The sequence below is a fragment of the Pygocentrus nattereri genome, chromosome 22, assembly GCF_015220715.1.
Source record: "Pygocentrus nattereri isolate fPygNat1 chromosome 22, fPygNat1.pri, whole genome shotgun sequence".
In the NCBI taxonomy this organism is placed as follows: Eukaryota; Metazoa; Chordata; class Actinopteri; order Characiformes; family Serrasalmidae; genus Pygocentrus; species Pygocentrus nattereri.
In genome coordinates, this window is record NC_051232.1 from 10,961,370 (window position 1) to 10,978,335 (window position 16,966).

A 16,966-nucleotide genomic window follows, 5' to 3' on the forward strand; every position below is an offset into this window, starting at 1 on the left:
GGCATTTCAAAGGAAATTGCTGTTTTTTGAGTGACACAGGCCATAAACAGGCCTCATTCATGAACTGTCATGTTATTTAGATAAAATACAGGAACACAGATGAAAGAAAATGAAGGAAATGAGGAAAACATACTCAGTGACTGAAAAGGAAAGTTTGTAATATTCTGGAAATAATTACAGTGTTAATATTAAATTCTGTGTTACTCCCATTGCAGTTGCTAATTCAGAATGTGTAAGCAAAAAAAAGTGTCAGGTTTGTAAAACAGAAGCTTTTTGTCTATAATAAAAGCTAGAGCTGCTAGGAGATGCCACTAGAGGGCACCTTGAGAGTTGGAGTGCTTGGAGAATAGTGATGTGGTAGAAGCAGCCGGCAGAAGTCTAACAGTATCCCACATTATAGCTGACCAAGAGGTACAAAAACCATAAAATGATCTTTTTCACTTTTTCACAGAGGTAACAAAATAATCTTTCTCAAAGGGATCTTTTTCAGAGGGCTGATCTGTAACTTTTGGGGATTTGGAGACGTCTCTGGTGGAAGTGCAACATGTGGAAGAACATTTTGTAATGTGGATTTTGCTTTGGACTCTTTGCGAAAATAAGACAGGTGTACAGTGTTTTTCTGTTTTTAGCTTAAAATGATTCTATTTGGCTCTTGCTATTTTCCCTCTTCTCCATTTTACACTCTACACCATCAAATCATGTCTCCTTCAGGTCACCTGCCCACAGCATAAGCACCCTGAGTGACAGTATTAATCTTCCATGTGAAACACAGTGAGCTGGACATAGTTATATGGAGTAGATGAATCTTCGATGCAACGAATTTGCATAGATGATTATTAGTAATTGAGATAATTGAGTTTTGTTGAGAAATCAATTCAGAACAAAATGGCACGTCATGGTCTGGGATGTATTAGACAGAATGTAAACAGTTGAATCTGGATGTAGGAGAAATGGTCAAGCGTGAAGACTTGAGCAAATCTGACAAAGGCCAAATCGTCATAGCCAGACAACTGGGAGGCTTATGGGTGCTCTGGGTGCTCCCAGTCAGAAGTGGTGAGTATGTATTGACAGTGGTCTGAGGAGAGAAACAAACTGGCGACAGGGTGTTGAGCACCCAAGGCTCATCAATGTGGAGGCTTTCCAATCCGGTCTAAACCAACAAAAGAGCTACTGCAGCACAAGTCAGATAAACTTAGAGTGATGATTACAGGATGGTCACAACCCACTGAGCATTTTACACTTCTGCTCAGAGGGCTGTGCATCTGCAAAACGCCAAGAGTGCTAATCCGCAGCTCAAAGTGGCTACCTAGCCTCCAAATTGCCCAGATCTCAATCCAATCAAGTATATGTGGCATGTGCTACAACAAGTCTGATCTGTGTCAGCTCAATCTCCCGACTTGCAGGACTTAAAGGATCTGCTGCTAACGTCTTCCTCAGGTTTCTCCTGCATCATGCTGATTGAAGGATCAGAATTTGGTGCAACCAACATATCATGCTACAAAGCATGTTCTCACTTCATGCCTCTAGCAAACATGACTGACTACTTCAGTGGCTTGTACTGGGGCCCAATGCACCAACAGGTCTTGGCTAAGACGTGCTTTCTTGCTAAACTGGTTATAATTAACAACAGTTTTTTTAGGGAGGGCTTTATGCCCAAGTGTAAGGTCAGTCTTAGCTGAGTACGCTCATATGAAAACATGTAGCAATGATCATTGCTAAGCAACCTGGTTCATTAAGCAAAACAGCTACATGCATGCTTACTCCAGGAAATGTATAGATCTCTGATGACGTCACACAATAACACTACAGCCAGTTTGGTAGGCAACTTTGAGTTCTTGCAGGAGAACAGGGACGTTTGATATGAGATAAAGCTACAATTAAAAGATGTGCAACACTAGCATGAAAGTTTGTGCTGTGTTGAATTCACACTTTAACCACGTGATGTTCCTCTGCATGTAAAACAACCATGTGACTTGTAGGCACAGCGCAGAGGGTCTTATCTGTCACAATTCCACTCAGTGTGCTCACAGGTCAGTTTCTCAAGCACACTCATTTGTTTAGATGATGAGGCCGCCTGAACACACAGTGGTACACACACCAGCACAGAGGCGCTTGTAGGCATTTTTGGCTGCCTGAAAACTTTATCCACAGACCTCATCTCATTTTCTGTAGCAGAAGCACAACATTAAAATGTGACCTTAAAAACATTAAAACCTTGAACTTACTTTTTATTTGGCTATAGCTCCATATTTCTATAGCCTATGTAGTTCTGTCTTTTATTAATCCCAGTACTAGAGGTGACCTGGATCTGAGCAATGTGTTTTCTTCAAGACTATACTCAGAGATGGCAAACAGCAACAGGGTAGCCACGGTGACAACTTTATTTTACACAGAGCACAAACCACAGGAACTGATCTCTCTAGTTAGAAATAAATAATAAAAATAGTTCCTGGAGACAGAGAGCAGTGACAAAGATGGGTGTTATTCAGGAATTATAACAGACAACACATCAACTCATTCAGACGACAGCAATGATTATGAAGACATCTACGCCAATGAAGATGTCCCAGAGACGGATGTGACCGCAACCCGTAAAGCAACTATGACCTCAGGTACTCACACACACACACACACACACACTAGGCCTATACCAAATGGTTCCCTGTGGTCCTCCTTCAAACCAGGAATTTGCTGATGAGAACTTGCAGGCTAATAGTAGGTTTTAAAGCTTACATTTGAGATGGACTAGTGTAGTAACTGGTAGTTAAATACACTTTTAGCAATTTGATGATTTACAGTAGCTCACTGTCACTCAGTCCAAAGTCAGTTTGCTCAAATGATCCATATAACAAACTTGTGCCAAAGTACTCATGAATATTTCATAGGCTTAGATGTGTTATCTGCATAACACTAATATACTGAATGACTGTCATTAAGCTCTGCTTGCAAAGAACTTAAAAGTGCCGCTCACCTGGGTGCAAGATAAATAAAAAACAGTCAAGAAGAAGACACTAAACAACACAACATTCAAAATAACAGAACATTCTATGACACAAAGATATCAACAGGATTATACAGTAATGTTGCACTAAACACAGTTAGATGAAGTGTAGAATTAACAGCATGGGTCATGTGAAAGACAGAGTTCAGTGTTTTTGTGCATTTAATGGCCCTGGGAAAGAAGCTGTCTCTGACTGTGTAGGTGCATGTTTTGGTCAGCCTGTAGTGCCTGAAGCGCCTGCCAGAGGGCTACAGCTCGAAGAGGGGGAGAGACCAGGGTGTGGCGTCTTTGATAATACTGGCAGCCCTGCTAATGTAGCATGAGGTAGAGATGTCCTCTAGGGAGGGAAGTCAGTGATTCTTTCTGCTGTTTTCACCACCCTCAGCAATGCCTTCTTGTCCAAAGCAGAGCAGCCTGCATAACAGACTGAGATACAGTAGGATAAAAAGCTCTTAATGGTGGCTCTGTAAAAGGCCACCAACAGCTTCTTCTCCATGTTGTTCCTCCTGTGAACTCTTAGAAAATGGAGTCTCTAACATGCTCTTGACAGTTGCTATAATGCTGGCCAACCAGAAGAGGTCCTCAGAGATAAGAACCCCCAGACGTTTAAAATTCTGCACTCTCTCTACGCAAACCCCATTAATACCCATTAAGACCCTGGGACCAGGTCTGCGTCAGGTTTCCTGCTGAGGTCCAGTATGATTTCTTTAGTCATTGTGATGTTCAGATTCAGGTTATTCGCTGACAGTCTGTACACCTCATCCCTGTTTACTGACTCATCACCCTCTCAGATGACCCCGATGGTGAGGGTCATCAGCAAACTTAATAGTGGTGTTGGATGGGTGAGCTGGTGAACAGTCATAGGTGTAGAGAGAGTAAAGCATGGCCAGTGGAGGAGGAGAGGTGGGAGCCTGGTTTAAACATTCTGTGAGCGATTCGTGAGAAAGTTATTAATCCTGGTCCAAACTGGGTAATAATTGCAGTGGTAACGGCATCCTCAGTGGACCTGTTGGCTCTGTAAGCAAATTGACGTGAATAGAAGGAACGAGGCTTTAATGTAGTGCAGACTAGTTTCTCAAAGCACTTCATGACAACTGGTGTTAGTGCCACTGGTCTGTAGTCATTCAGATCCTTAGAGATTGTCTCTTTGGGAACAGGAATAATGATGGCTGACTTTAAACAGTATGGAATCATAGCTTGTAAAAGTGAGGCATTGAAAATCTTAGTAAACACCCCTGCAAGCTGGTGAGTGCATGCCTGCAGTTCTTTGCATGGTAGCCCATCCGGTCCAGCAGCCTTAACTTGGATTTACTGATCTCAGCACACACCTCACCTCCTGTTCCTGCAGTACTAGTGTGTTGATATTAGATATGTGGAGTGGAAGTAGTACAGTTGAGGCAGGCCTGCTGGCCTCAAATCAGGCAAAGAAACTGTTCAGCTATTCAGCCAGAGAGGTGTCTGCCTTCACAATGTTGTTGGTGCAGCCTCGTTAGTTGGTTAACTGCTGTATCCCCTGCAACACCCTCCGAGGGTCGTTATTTGTCAGATGAATCCCAATTTTTCTTCTGTTGGCTTCCATAGCCTTCTTATTCCCTCTGTTCAAGTCAGCTGTGGCTGTGCTGTATTGTGCTTTATCACCTGTCCTGAAAGTGGTGTTATGGTTTTTCAGAAGCATCTGGACCTCACTCATCATCCAGGGTTTCTGACTGAGAAACATCCACACGTTTGTTGGTGCAGTTGACATTGTTAACACAAATCTGTGATATAGAAAAGCACAGTCTCTGTGAACTCCTCAAGATCATGCAACAGAGGGAGAGAGAGAAAAGGAAGAGAGAGGGCACGTTATAGAAAAGTGAGTGAAAGAATCAAAGAGAGAGAGGAGGAAGATAAAGGGTACAATAGAGAAAAGCAAGTGAGAGGGTGAGCCCATGGTGAGAGAGACAAAGAGAGAGAAAGAGATAGAAAAGGAAGAGAGGGCACAATAGAGACAGAGGATGGGAGAGGGAGGACACGACAGAGGGAAAAGCGAGTGAGCCCATGGTGTGATAGAGAGAGAGAGAGAGAGAGAGAGAGAGAGAAAGAGAGAGAGAGAGAGAATATTGTTAAAACTACAGATAAAATGTTTGTGTGTCAGGAGGACATTAGAGAGGACATGTGTTTAACGTGAAGAGAGAGAGGAAATGCACAGGAGAGTTGAATAATGGTGTTTTCACTTTTTATTCTATTGTTTATGATTTTGTTCATTTTGTTCAATGCTACTGAATTGTTACATGTTTTGTTGATGCATGCTTACATCCTTATATTAAAAATCTAGCAAATGCACATTTTAAAGGTTAATTTAAAAAATGTGGGATGGTGTCCCAAAACAACTCTGCTATGAACTCGGCTGAGCCCCAGATCTTTAAATAGCCAGCATGCACCCCGATTCATATACATGTAGTTCTTGTAAAGGATTACCCAATTTTATATATCACAGAAATGTCGTGCTTTTAGGTAAAGTAACACTGAATTGGGAATATTACTGTGTATTTTTCTTGTTTCTGGAATCAACACAGCAGGAAGCAGATACTACAGACTGGCTGCAGTGTGTCTGGGGCTGCTGTGTGTTCTCCTGCTTACTGGCATCACAGTGCTGTGGATCAAGTTCAACAACCTGACTATAGAGAGAGACCAGTTACAGACCAGCTACACCAGCCTGACTATAGAGAGAGACCAGTTACAGACCAGTTACATCAGCCTGACTAGAGAGAGAGACCAGTTACAGACCAGCTACACCAACCTGACTATAGAGAGAGACCAGTTACAGACCAGCTACACCAGCCTGACTATAGAAAGAGACCAGTTACAGACCAATAATGACAACATGAAGAATGAGATGGGCCAATTACAGAAAGAAAAGGAAACACTTCAGAAGAAACTGTCACTATTAGGTGAGTAAATAAAGCTTAAAACAGTTACTGCTCAAGAATTACTCTAGAAAGCGCCTGCCAGAGGTGGGGAGAGCTCGAAGAGGGGGAGACCAGGGTGTGGCGTCTTTGATAATACTGGCAGCCCTGCTAAGGTAGCATGAGGTGGAGATGTCCTCTAGGGAGGGAAGTGAGAAATCAGTGATTCTTTCTGCTGTTTTTACCACCCTCTGCAATGCCTTCTTGTCCAAAGCAGAGCACCCTGCATATCATACTGAGATACAGTAGGATAAAAAGCTCTTAATGGTGGCTCTGTAAAAGGCCACCAACAGCTTCTTCTCCATGTTGTTCCTCTCTTAGAAAATGGAGTCTCTGACATGCTCTCGACAGTTGCTATAATGCTGGCCAACCAGAAGAGGTCCTCAGCATCCGGTCCAGCAGCCTTAACTTGGGTTTACTGATCTCAGCACACACCTCACCTCCTGTTCCTGCAGTACTAGTGTGTTGATATTAGATATGAGTGGAGGTAGTACAGCTGAGGCAGGCCTGCTGGCCTCAAATCAGGCAAAGAAACGGTTCAGCTATTCAGCCAGAGAGGTGTCTGCCTTCACAATGTTGTTGGTGCAGCCTCATTAGTTGGTTAACTGCTGTATCCCCTGCAACACCCTCCGAGGGTCGTTATTTGTCAGATGAATCCCAATTTTTCTTCTGTCGGCTTCCATAGCCTTCTTATTCCCTCTCTTCAAGTCAGCTGTTGCTGTGCTGTATTGTGCTTTATCACCTGTCCTGAAAGTGGTGTTATGGTTTTTCAGAAGCATCTGGACCTCACTCATCATCCAGGGTTTCTGACTGAGAAACATCCACACGTTTGTTGGTGCAGTTGACATTGTTAACACAAATTTGTGATATAGAAAAGCGCACTCTCTGTGAACTCCTCAAGATCATGCAACAGAGGGAGAGAGAGAAAAGGAAGAGAGAGGGCACGTTATAGAAAAGTGAGTGAAAGAGTGAGCCCATGGTGCTATAGAGAGAGAAAGAGAGACAAAGAGAGAGAGGAGGAAGAGAGAGGGTACAATAGAGAAAAGCAAGTGAGAGGGTGAGCCCATGGTGAGAGAGACAAAGAGAGAGAAAGAGAGAGAGAGACACAGAGAGAGAGGGAGAGAGAGAAAGAGAGAGACAGAGAGAGAGACAAAGAGAGAGGGAGAGAAAGAGAGAGAGACAGACAGAGAGAGAGACAGAGATAGGGAAAAAGATAGAAAAGGAAAAGAGCTGAGCCCCAGATCTTTAAATAGCCAGCATGCACCCCGATTCATATACATGTAGTTCTTGTAAAGGATTACCCAATTTTATATATCACAGAAATGTCGTGCTTTTAGGTAAAGTAACACTGAATTGGGAATATTACTGTGTATTTTTCTTGTTTCTGGAATCAACACAGCAGGAAGCAGATACTACAGACTGGCTGCAGTGTGTCTGGGGCTGCTGTGTGTTCTCCTGCTTACTGGCATCACAGTGCTGTGGATCAAGTTCAACAACCTGACTATAGAGAGAGACCAGTTACAGACCAGCTACACCAGCCTGACTATAGAGAGAGACCAGTTACAGACCAGTTACATCAGCCTGACTAGAGAGAGAGACCAGTTACAGACCAGCTACACCAACCTGACTATAGAGAGAGACCAGTTACAGACCAGCTACACCAGCCTGACTATAGAAAGAGACCAGTTACAGACCAATAATGACAACATGAAGAATGAGATGGGCCAATTACAGAAAGAAAAGGAAACACTTCAGAAGAAACTGTCACTATTAGGTGAGTAAATAAAGCTTAAAACAGTTACTGCTCAAGAATTACTCTAGAAAGCGCCTGCCAGAGGTGGGGAGAGCTCGAAGAGGGGGAGACCAGGGTGTGGCGTCTTTGATAATACTGGCAGCCCTGCTAAGGTAGCATGAGGTGGAGATGTCCTCTAGGGAGGGAAGTGAGAAATCAGTGATTCTTTCTGCTGTTTTTACCACCCTCTGCAATGCCTTCTTGTCCAAAGCAGAGCACCCTGCATATCATACTGAGATACAGTAGGATAAAAAGCTCTTAATGGTGGCTCTGTAAAAGGCCACCAACAGCTTCTTCTCCATGTTGTTCCTCTCTTAGAAAATGGAGTCTCTGACATGCTCTCGACAGTTGCTATAATGCTGGCCAACCAGAAGAGGTCCTCAGCATCCGGTCCAGCAGCCTTAACTTGGGTTTACTGATCTCAGCACACACCTCACCTCCTGTTCCTGCAGTACTAGTGTGTTGATATTAGATATGAGTGGAGGTAGTACAGCTGAGGCAGGCCTGCTGGCCTCAAATCAGGCAAAGAAACGGTTCAGCTATTCAGCCAGAGAGGTGTCTGCCTTCACAATGTTGTTGGTGCAGCCTCATTAGTTGGTTAACTGCTGTATCCCCTGCAACACCCTCCGAGGGTCGTTATTTGTCAGATGAATCCCAATTTTTCTTCTGTCGGCTTCCATAGCCTTCTTATTCCCTCTCTTCAAGTCAGCTGTTGCTGTGCTGTATTGTGCTTTATCACCTGTCCTGAAAGTGGTGTTATGGTTTTTCAGAAGCATCTGGACCTCACTCATCATCCAGGGTTTCTGACTGAGAAACATCCACACGTTTGTTGGTGCAGTTGACATTGTTAACACAAATTTGTGATATAGAAAAGCGCACTCTCTGTGAACTCCTCAAGATCATGCAACAGAGGGAGAGAGAGAAAAGGAAGAGAGAGGGCACGTTATAGAAAAGTGAGTGAAAGAGTGAGCCCATGGTGCTATAGAGAGAGAAAGAGAGACAAAGAGAGAGAGGAGGAAGAGAGAGGGTACAATAGAGAAAAGCAAGTGAGAGGGTGAGCCCATGGTGAGAGAGACAAAGAGAGAGAAAGAGAGAGAGAGACACAGAGAGAGAGGGAGAGAGAGAAAGAGAGAGACAGAGAGAGAGACAAAGAGAGAGGGAGAGAAAGAGAGAGAGACAGACAGAGAGAGAGACAGAGATAGGGAAAAAGATAGAAAAGGAAAAGAGCTGAGCCCCAGATCTTTAAATAGCCAGCATGCACCCCGATTCATATACATGTAGTTCTTGTAAAGCATTACCCAATTTTATATATCACAGAAATGTCGTGCTTTTAGGTAAAGTAACACTGAATTGGGAATATTACTGTGTATTTTTCTTGTTTCTGGAATCAACACAGCAGGAAGCAGATACTACAGACTGGCTGCAGTGTGTCTGGGGCTGGTGTTTGTTCTCCTGCTTACTGGCATCACAGTGCTGTGGATCAAGTTCAACAAACTCACTATAGAGAGAGACCAGTTGCAGACCAGCTACACCAGCCTGACTATAGAGAGAGACCAGTTACAGACCAGGTACACCAGCCTGACTATAGAGAGAGACCAGTTACAGACCAGCTACACCACCCTGACTATGGAGAGAGACCAGTTACAGACCAGTTACACCAGCCTGACTATAGAGAGAGACAAGTTACAGACCAGCTACACCACCCTGACTATAGAGAGAGACCAGTTACAGACCAGTTACACCAGCCTGACTATAGAGAGAGACAAGTTACAGACCAGCTACACCACACTGACTATAGAGAGAGACCAGTTACAGACCAGCTACACCACCCTGACTATGGAGAGAGACCAGTTACAGACCAGTTACATCAGCCTGACTAGAGAGAGAGACCAGTTACAGACCAGCTACACCAGCCTGACTATAGAGAGAGACCAGTTAAAGACCAGTTACACCAGCCTGACTATAGAAAGAGACCAAATACAGACCAATAATGACAACATGAAGAATGAGATGGGCCAATTACAGAAAGAAAAGGAAACGCTTCAGAAGAAACTGTCACTATTAGGTGAGTAAATAAAGCTTAAAACAGTTACTGCTCACGAATTACTCTAGAAAGAACAGACAGCATGATTCACATCCATAATGTACAGGTTAATGTTTCATGCCTGTTATGCGTTCTTCCAACTGATATCCACTTCTCCAGCCTCCTGATTACTGTCAGAGGTGATTTAATCTGCTTGTCGGCCATGTGCTACTGGTGTCTGTATTTGTCAGTCACTTTTTTTTTTTTTGAAGAATTCCATTACCGGCACCTCATACCTCTATTATTATCTTTATTATTTTGAGATGAAGAGCCAGTGGGCAGCTTCTGAGCTTCTGAACCCCCTGATGTTTGAACATCTATATAACAAATATGACATATAAAAAAAGCTCAAAGTCAATCAGTGGGCAGGACAAAACACACACACACACACACACACACACACACACACACACACACACACACACACACACACACACACACACACACACACCTTCTACGCAACTTCTCCTACTGGGTCACAGGGGGTGCTGGAGCCTATTTGTCATCAGACAGAAGGCAGGATACACCCTGGATAGGTTGCCAGTCCATCACAGGGTAGACAGACAGACATACACATCCACATCATCTCCATATACACATTTACCATCTCCAATTGGCCTGACTGCATGTCTTTGGACTGTGGGAGGAAACCGGAGCTCCCGGAGGAAACTCACGCAGACACGGGGAGAACATGCAAACTCCACACAGAAAGTACCCTGGTCGCCCGGCCGGTCTTGTAAGCCTTATTTTTGTTAACTTTTTTTTCACTATAGAGAACATGGAATTAGAAACTTTATCTGCTAATATTTCTCTCTACTGATGGGTTTGACATTTTATATTAGCTCAACTTCTACTTTTATAACTGGAAATGCAGGTGACAGAACATACAGGCAATTACAGAAGATAAGAGGGCAACAACCACTCATGCTATGTGTAGTTCCTTACTGTACCACATATAGTGTAGTCTGTAACTGCACACTGAGGCTATTAAGCCAAGCCTGCACTATGTATGAGTGTATATTTATAACACACTTACCTTATTTTTTAAAATGTCTGCATAATTCAGCCACTGAGATGTAAAGAAAGTCATTCAGAGTGGTTTATTGTCATTCATGGTTCACTGTGGAAACATGCTATTTTTTGGTCTGTCCAAAGTGTCAGTTACATATGTCTGAAGATTTTATATATACTCTTGATAATGGGGCAGTCGTGGACTGGAGGTTAGGGAACTGGCCCTGTGACCAGAAGTTTGCAGGTTCAATCCCCATTGCTGACAGTCCATGGCTGAGGTGTCCTTGAGCAAGACACCTAATTCTAATTGCTCCCCGGGCGCCGTGGATAGGGCTGCCCACCACTCTGGGTAAGTGTGCTCACTGCCCCCTAGTGTGTGTTCACTAGTGTGTATGTGGTGTTTCACTTCACGGATGCGTTAAAGGCAGAGGTGGAATTTCCCTGTTTGTGGGATTAAAAAAGTATCACTTAACTTAATAGTAACAGTGGTAAATGTGGGACATTTTTCGTTTGGTACTTCTTGCCTTACAAACAAACAAATCTATTGTAAAATTGTGTCTCAGACATCAAGCAGCATATTTACAGCTATTTCATGTAAATGCTTCCTGTGATGTAGCTTTAAAAAGCAATTATCACTTCAAATGGATGGTTCCTATCAACACGATTCTGACTCAGTAAGTTTAATAAAGACAGAATATTAACATCTTAATGACTGAATTATGCAGATCTTCAGAATCATTGCAGGTCCCCTTTAAATGAACTGACCTATTTATGCATGACTTTCTCTATGAAGAGCAAGAAAAGATCACTTTCAGGGACAGTTTCTACTACATCTCTACTGAGAAGAAGAGCTGGAGCGCAAGCAGACAGTTCTGCAGAGAGAGAGGAGCAGACCTGGTGATCATAAACAGCAGAGAAGAACAGGTGAGAGAGAGAGAGAGAGAGAGAGAGAGAGAGAGAGAGAGAGAGAGAGAGAGAGAGAGAGAAATAGATACTACTGTTCTTCAGCTGTATATATTAACATTGTTCCATATGTACCAAGTCAGGAGTTCATAGGTAAAGTATTTGGCTGCACTGAAGCTTGGATTGGTGTGACAGACAGACACTCAGAGGGGGATTGGAAATGGGTGGACGGCTCAGCTTTGACTACTAGTAAGAAGTAAGAGACCACTGACCTGAAATATGTTATTGGTGCACTTATTGACTTACTTCAAAAAAGGTCTAGAGTCGTAATATTGAAGATAATCTGATTATCTATGTTTCAGGTTCTGGTTTAACGGGGAACCCAATGATTATGAAGGAAATGAGGACTGTGCTGTATCTGGCTATAAAGGTGCTGGATCGGAACGTGTGTCAACCTGGGCTGATTATCCGTGTTATCACCATGAAATTAAATTTGTAGGTATCTGTGAGAAAAAAAAATAATTTAGTCTACATGAGACTAAATTACTAAGACATCCTTTGGACTCTGCTACTTGCATGTTATGTCAGTCATTTGGCTCGACTCATCGCGTTTGGTATATCCACCGCTCCTCCAGAACTCGACTCACCTTGTTGACCTTGTTGTCCAGAACAACTTTGACATGTTAACAAATGAGAATATCGTCGTATGCGTTCACAAGTTTACCCATCATGTCATGCAGGACGTTGTTGATGAAAGTCTAGAAGATGCAGGAGCACTGGAAAGGCCAGCATTACTAAGTGTTCATAGTGCCCCCTGGTGGTGACAAAAGCAGTTTGACACTGTTTTCGCACTAGGTTATCTGCACTCTTTAAATCTAATTTGGTGAAATATTGAGTCACTCTGACTTGCTTAAGTGTTACAGGGATGAGAGGAAGTGGGTAGGTTTTTTGTGATTTGGTTAAGTCTTAGGGAATCAGTGCACTGGTGAAGACCACCATCCTTTTTCTTTACAAAAAAGAAACCAGAAGCCACCAATGAGGTGCATGGTCTAATAAAGCTTTGCTATAATGCTTCCCATATGTAAGAATCCATGGCTCACTCCTCCTGCATCAAGGGATATAATCTAGACTTTCTCAGTTAGATCAATAGCACAATCATAGAGGTGATGTGGAGGTAGTTTTGTAGCATTGCCCTTACTGAAAACCTGTAGAAGGTCACTGTATTCCTCAAGAATGTTAAGAGGGGGTCGATAGAAGAGAAATGAAAGGCTGTGTGATAAATCATAATCTGACCACAACAGTAGTTGATCTGATCATAATCTGAGCATAAAATACGTGAGTTGTGTTTCTCTAGCCAAGAAAGACCTAAGATAACAGAAAGTCCTAAAGACTCTGGATGGGTGATCTCAAACACTGCATGGGTTCATCTCTGTTGTTGGGAGAACAGATCTTGTTTCCTTCGGGAAGCCATAGTCTGCTGTTTGGCGTCTCTACAGGCCAGTTCTGTTAGAATGTCATGGTTGAGACCATCATGGTTGATGTCACTAACACAGCTGGCTCATTCCACGACGAAGCTTCTGTGCTTCTGAGTAGGCCTTGTTCTGTTCTCATGGGTTTATTGAGCAACCAGGATAGAATCCTTTCGTTCTCACCCTAACAACAACCACGGATTTAGTTTTTTCCTAGCCAGTATTTTTTCTACATGATAGATTTTATTTTCAGGCACAACAATTTTCTGCATTTCTTCTTCATAAAAGAACCCTCTATCATTTCATTATCGTGGTCTCTTAGTTTACACATCGGCAGGTCTCATTTAATAGCTTTATCCACAAAAAAATATTCACCTGTAAAAGGCTGTTCATAACCTTTCATGAAGGGTCTGCGTTCGTTGGAAATCCAAACCAGGTTGTCTACTTTAAACTTGGATGGATTTTTTTGCCATACAAATGATGAAACACCTTTATTTGATTGGTCTCATTCACCTCTTGCAGGCGCATTTGAATAGATCTATGAAAGGTGTCATTATAAGAACTGAATGTATTAAAAGCTGTAAAATATCTAAATATCTGTGTTTTAAGGCTTTTGTTGAATCATTCCATCACAGAGGCCTTCAATTTGCTAGCCGTACTAAAATGTCTTATATTAAATTTTATTAAAAGTTTTTTAAATGAAAAATTAAAAAATTTGGATCCTCTGTCACTTTGAAGAGTTACAGGTTTTCTATGTTGTAAAAGTATTTGTCATTGTGTTCTGCTAGTTTACTTAAATCCACCAAGTCTATCTGCGACTGTGCATCCTTTTCCGACACCCGTATGAAACTCCTTTTACAGTTTATTCTTCTGGGTTTTTTGTAGGGTGTAGATGTCTGAACTTTGTAAAAACCTGTCAATCTCACTCGTGCTGTTAACCTCCCCCACCTCTTTCACACTTTTCAGAAAGGGTTCCCTGCCCCCCAGACTGCCTTCCACGCCCGGTTTATGAGACAACTCTCATAGAATTGTCTGAGACATGATGACAGCGCAAATGGCCTAGGTTTGAAAAAATGCTAGGGTTTTAGATTTTCTTCAGGACCATTCGAAAACACAGTCTAAAATAAATGTGGAGAAAAGAAACAGATAAAAAATGAAGACTACTCCAAAAGGTTATGTTTTTTTTATTTTTTGTTATCTTTTATCATTTTTTTGGTTGTTAGTTTGTAATCTACTGGCAAACCATTAGTCCAAGATATAGGTAAGTTAGTTTCAAACTTACTGTGAAGAATAGTGACACAAAATGTTTACACGATTTAAAAATGTAAAAAATGAAAAATGATAACGTTTTTACAAAAAATATAAAATAAATAGACTACACAGTTTGTCTAATAAAGGGTGTTCAAAAAAGGTATGTAAACCAACTAGCTGTGATCAAAAGATGTCATAAACAATTACACAGACTCTCCAATGTAACGATGAGCGATGTTGAGGCGGACGCGTATGCAGAGACAAGCGAGATTTATTATGGGCAAATCCAAAATCAGGGTCAAGACAGTCCAGGTTCAGGTAGCCAACATCAAGAGGAGACATGGGACAGACATGACAAGCAACACAGAAGTCCAAACAAATACTACACACACAAGCCTTACATCAAACAGCACATACAAACACAATCAAACAAAGACCAGGGCGAACACTGGGCTTATATAACAGAGCCAAGATGAGGGACAGGTGGGAAACAGGTGGTAACAATCAGGGGTGGAGTCAGACAACAAGGGGGCTGGACTGAACAACAAACTCACATGGAAGATCAAAAGTAAACAAAAAGCACATGGAGGAGTGGGAGGAGCCAGGAGTGACATCCCATTAATAAAATGAAAAATAAGAGGCATACATGTTTTTCCTACTAAAATATAACATGAAAAATGTTACATTTTCCTCCAATAATAAAGTCTCATGGTTTGTGTAATATAAATATACAATGTGTAAACTTACTAGCAGCAAAAAAAAATTCATAGCCGAAATGTACAAATACACAGACTTTTGCATGAATCACTACACAGATTCCTCAACCTCAGGCCCCATCAGAATTTTATATACGTTGGCTGCTGTCGCTTCTGCAGCAGCATCCAGAGGTTCGCCAACCACATGTAAAGACTACTCAAAATACCCAACGAGTCTCTGCTCAGGAACTCGGAAAGCAGGTTGTATTCAGCCAATTTTTCCTGAATCAGTGTATCAATTTTCTATGTAATATGTTTATCACAAAACCATCATGAGTTTCTTTTACTCACTGTTTGATCTCCAATGCACAGTCAGGTAAGAGATTCAACCACTTCTTTTTTAACTCATTGTCCAGAAATCTTACAGGAACACCTTCTACGCAACTTATTTTTTACACAAAATTCACATCTTTTTTTTCATTCGCACTTCATGAGGGAAAATTTGCTCACACTTATCACCACCACCACCACCACCACCATGGAAAAAAAATACACATTACCTCCTGGGAAAATGATTTACATATTTCACATGTGACGTCGTGCATAACTCAATCATTTTGACAATTACCAAGTTTAATAACTACTGGCATACGGTTGGATGATAAACTCACTTTTCAACCCCATATGAATAAATTGGTTAGCAAATGTAGGCAGAAGCTTGGTTACCTATACAGAAAATAAATCCTGTTTCCCCATGTATGCTACAAAAAGAAGCTCCCTCAAACCACTGGCTCGGCACTGAGGTTCCCACTGAGGGACCCTTATAGCACTCATCACTGCAGACTGTAAGAGAAAGTTGGTTGGCCCTCACTAGCTACATCGTGGGAAACACACAGGTATATTTTCAGATAAATACATTTAAACAGATTTATAAAACACTCTCCGGCCATTTACCAGAATACATTACTTCAATGATATCTGTAAATAATGGTATTTATCAGACCCGATCCAGTGGCTGGATCATATGCCAGGTACTAAGGGTTTTTATTTGAACTGGGGAAATCTGCTTTAAGCTACAGTGCAATGTCTATGAAAATGGAGGACCAGGAAATAGATGAAGAGGAAGAGGAAGAAACAGAGGAAGAGGAGGCCAAATGAGACCAATGGGAATACCACCAATGAACATTCCACCACAAGTGGGATATCAACAAATGCAAAACATGCAGAGTGACCAACAATTCCAATGGCCCCCAATTACATGCTGGAACATGTGGACAAGCAGGACATGTGAGCCGTAAGTGTCCTAGCAGAGAACAACCAAATCAACAAACCATTTCCAACAAAGGTTTCTCTGGGAAAATGCAAACGTTGAAATTCACAGAACCACTAGAGTGTATATATATATATATATATATATATATATATATGATTCACTTGTCCTGTCCTGTCACCATAGCTGGAGGCAGAATATTGGAAATGGCCGGAAAACCTTGTCTCATCTGTTTACTTAAAAGTTGCTGATGACAACTGATGACGTATCCAGTTCTTGAAGGGTCTTTCCATTTCATAGGGGAAGTTTTCAACCACTACCCCTTGTAACTCAGTTTCAAGGGGGGAGGGTTACACTCAAAAAACAAGGGGTAGGGGTAAAAATAAGAAATGGGATTGGGCCTTTGTGTGTCTTTGGGGGCCTTGAAATCATCTTAATATCCTAACTCCCTTCATGACACACCTAGGCAGTTTTGTTATAAACCTCAGTATAAAAGGCGACTATCTGAGCAATGTCTTTTCTTCATAACTACACACAGAAATGGCA

The 16,966-nt window shown here is 42.0% G+C and overlaps 1 protein-coding gene and 1 long non-coding RNA gene across 2 annotated transcripts in view; one reads left to right on the forward strand and one right to left on the reverse strand.

Moving 5' to 3' along the window:
* Window positions 1–13,798, forward strand: part of LOC119262040 (C-type lectin domain family 4 member K-like) — a 36,037-nt gene extending 22,239 nt beyond the window's left edge. Inside the window, exons 2-6 of the mRNA XM_037532893.1 lie at window positions 2,490–2,612; window positions 5,560–5,931; window positions 11,626–11,756; window positions 11,879–11,991; window positions 12,098–13,798. Of these exons, the coding sequence (XP_037388790.1) occupies window positions 2,490–2,612; window positions 5,560–5,931; window positions 11,626–11,756; window positions 11,879–11,991; window positions 12,098–12,257 (899 nt within the window). The 3' untranslated portion in view covers window positions 12,258–13,798. The remainder of the gene's footprint in view (window positions 1–2,489; window positions 2,613–5,559; window positions 5,932–11,625; window positions 11,757–11,878; window positions 11,992–12,097) is intronic.
* Window positions 5,639–7,705, reverse strand: LOC119262047. Its single transcript, XR_005129372.1, has 3 exons — window positions 7,444–7,705; window positions 5,781–5,822; window positions 5,639–5,654 (listed from the first exon to the last, which is right to left on the reverse strand). It is a non-coding gene; the product is annotated as an uncharacterized LOC119262047 (long non-coding RNA).
* Window positions 13,799–16,966: the final 3,168 nt, after the last annotated feature.